Source organism: Echinops telfairi, unplaced genomic scaffold (genome assembly GCF_000313985.2).
Source record: "Echinops telfairi isolate 266 unplaced genomic scaffold, ASM31398v2 ScPeMD7_4225;HRSCAF=4972, whole genome shotgun sequence".
Taxonomy (NCBI): domain Eukaryota; kingdom Metazoa; phylum Chordata; class Mammalia; order Afrosoricida; family Tenrecidae; genus Echinops; species Echinops telfairi.
In genome coordinates this window covers 17559905-17561831 of record NW_022108124.1, presented here as the reverse complement: position 1 = coordinate 17561831, position 1927 = coordinate 17559905, and the positions used below count along the sequence as shown (strand labels likewise).

The 1927-nt window shown below is 50.9% G+C and overlaps 1 protein-coding gene across 1 annotated transcript in view; it reads right to left on the bottom strand.

Annotated features, from left to right (window-relative positions):
* Positions 1 to 583: 583 nt before the first annotated feature.
* The window catches only part of ABHD5 (abhydrolase domain containing 5, lysophosphatidic acid acyltransferase), a gene marked incomplete at its 5' end in the record, with an annotated part of 38646 nt that continues 37302 nt past the window's right edge, over positions 584 to 1927 (bottom strand). Inside the window, one exon of the mRNA XM_030886941.2 lies at positions 584 to 632. Within this exon, the coding sequence (XP_030742801.2) occupies positions 584 to 632 (49 nt within the window). The remainder of the gene's footprint in view (positions 633 to 1927) is intronic.

The window sequence follows — 1927 nt, the reverse complement described above, 5'->3', positions numbered from 1 at the left end:
CTGGCACAGGTTAAGGCCAAGCCTGGAGCTCACGGCACTCCCAACACAGGCTGCCTTCAGAACCCAGACAGGCTTAACCAGCTCACTGGACCCGAGGTACGAAAATGACAGACAGTCTGCCCATACTAAGGACTCAAGAAAATATACAGCTACCTTGTTACGACTATTACAGTAAGGTTTATTCTGCAGGATAAAGTACATTGTGCATAATTTAGCAAAGGTCAAATACTGTTACAGAAAACATTTAGCACCTGCTGTATTTTGAGGTGTGGGCAGATCGCGACCTTCTCGGGCAGCTCCATCTTAACAAAATGACACTCCCGGGAGGCCCACGAAAACTTTAACTTTTAAAACGCTGTGAGACGAGTGTTCTCACATGAAAGCATTTCAGACAGTGGGAAAACCAGCTGCACTTGGCATCTGGGTCCCCCTCTCTCCTGCTCACGTCTGTGACCAGTAACTCCGTTTACAAAGTGAGCCCAATCATCCACTTCCCCCTCGGAGGTGGGACTGACCAAGGACAATGATGAGACTGGAGATGATGGCACCAAATGGCCTCCACTGCTCCCCGGCTGGAAGCCCATCAGCCCCGAGACGCGCACACGTGGAAGGCCGTGCTGTTCTCATCCAGCCTCACAAGCAAGACAAACGGTCTGGGGGAGGCTGTCGGTCCTGTATAACTTAGCTGTTCTTGCATAGGGAGGTCCTGTCGCGCGCCTTTCGGGCAGGTAACCACCTGCTACCACCCCCTTCATTCCCTTGGAACCACAGCCCCAGTTGGCTAGCCAGCAGCGCGTGATCTCTAGATTCTGCTTCTATTGGCATAACTGCCTTTCTCAAAGGCAGGCAACCTCTGAAAAGCACACGGCCAAGGTGCCTTACTGGCGACAGCCCCGCTCCGTTTCTTTGTGGAGGGTTTCCCTCAGCAGCAAGGTGGAAGTGCCGAGGGGGCGCTTGTTGTCACAAACAAGCCTCCCCCGTTTAAAGACGGCAAGCAAGTGCTGTTCTCCATCGTTGTAGTCGAATGGTTTAATCAAGTGTGATGCCTTATGGTGTCTGGGTGATCAAATGTCCAGTGTGTGGGTGATTTGATCACCGTGAACCCCTTTAAAACTGCGTGGCACTTCATCTCTGCTACACTGAGATGTAGCTAGCTGGACCAGCCACTTTTCTATTCTAGTGGTTAAAAAGATCACCCATGTTAGCACCCATCTACTGGGATGAGTCCATGTGAATGAGATAGAAGCAACAGTCTTAATACCCTCTCCGCTTGGAAGGTGCCTCTGCTTGTTGCACCTTGGCTCAGGGACGTGAAGAACATCAATGGGGGAAAGGACAGACGGTCGTCACATTCCTACCATCAGGAGGAGAGCTGTGCCACACACAGATGGCTCTGGAGAGTCAGGTTGCTCCAGATCGCCTGTCAGGATGAACACATGGGAAAGTGGTACGGAACTGGAGAAACCAGAAAGAAGCCGTGCCCAAACCTGCCTTGTCACTACGTTCCCAATGTGCCGTCTGAGACAGCTGACAACTGTTTACATTAAAGCCCATAGGGTTTGGGCTAACCGAGCGTTCTTCAACATGGCAGACACATGCCAAGAGAATCAAGTTCGGCTTTACAGCAGACAACGGAATTGACGGAGACATCATTTCTGTCCATCGGCACGGCAGCCTGCAACCAAAGATGTACCCAAGGCACCCCACACAGCAGTTACACCGGAACCCATGTCTCAGTACACACATCACCGTATTTAAGCTCCTCAGAGGGACAAGTCACCATTTATTTACAGCTACAAAGGATTGGAGACTCCCCTCTGTTTGGTAAGTAAATTTCCATTTTACGTGGAGGAAAGGAAAGCCATGTTTCTGGAAGGCACTATCTGGTGTAAATGTGCAAGTTACCGCAGAGGGAAAACATGCGCGG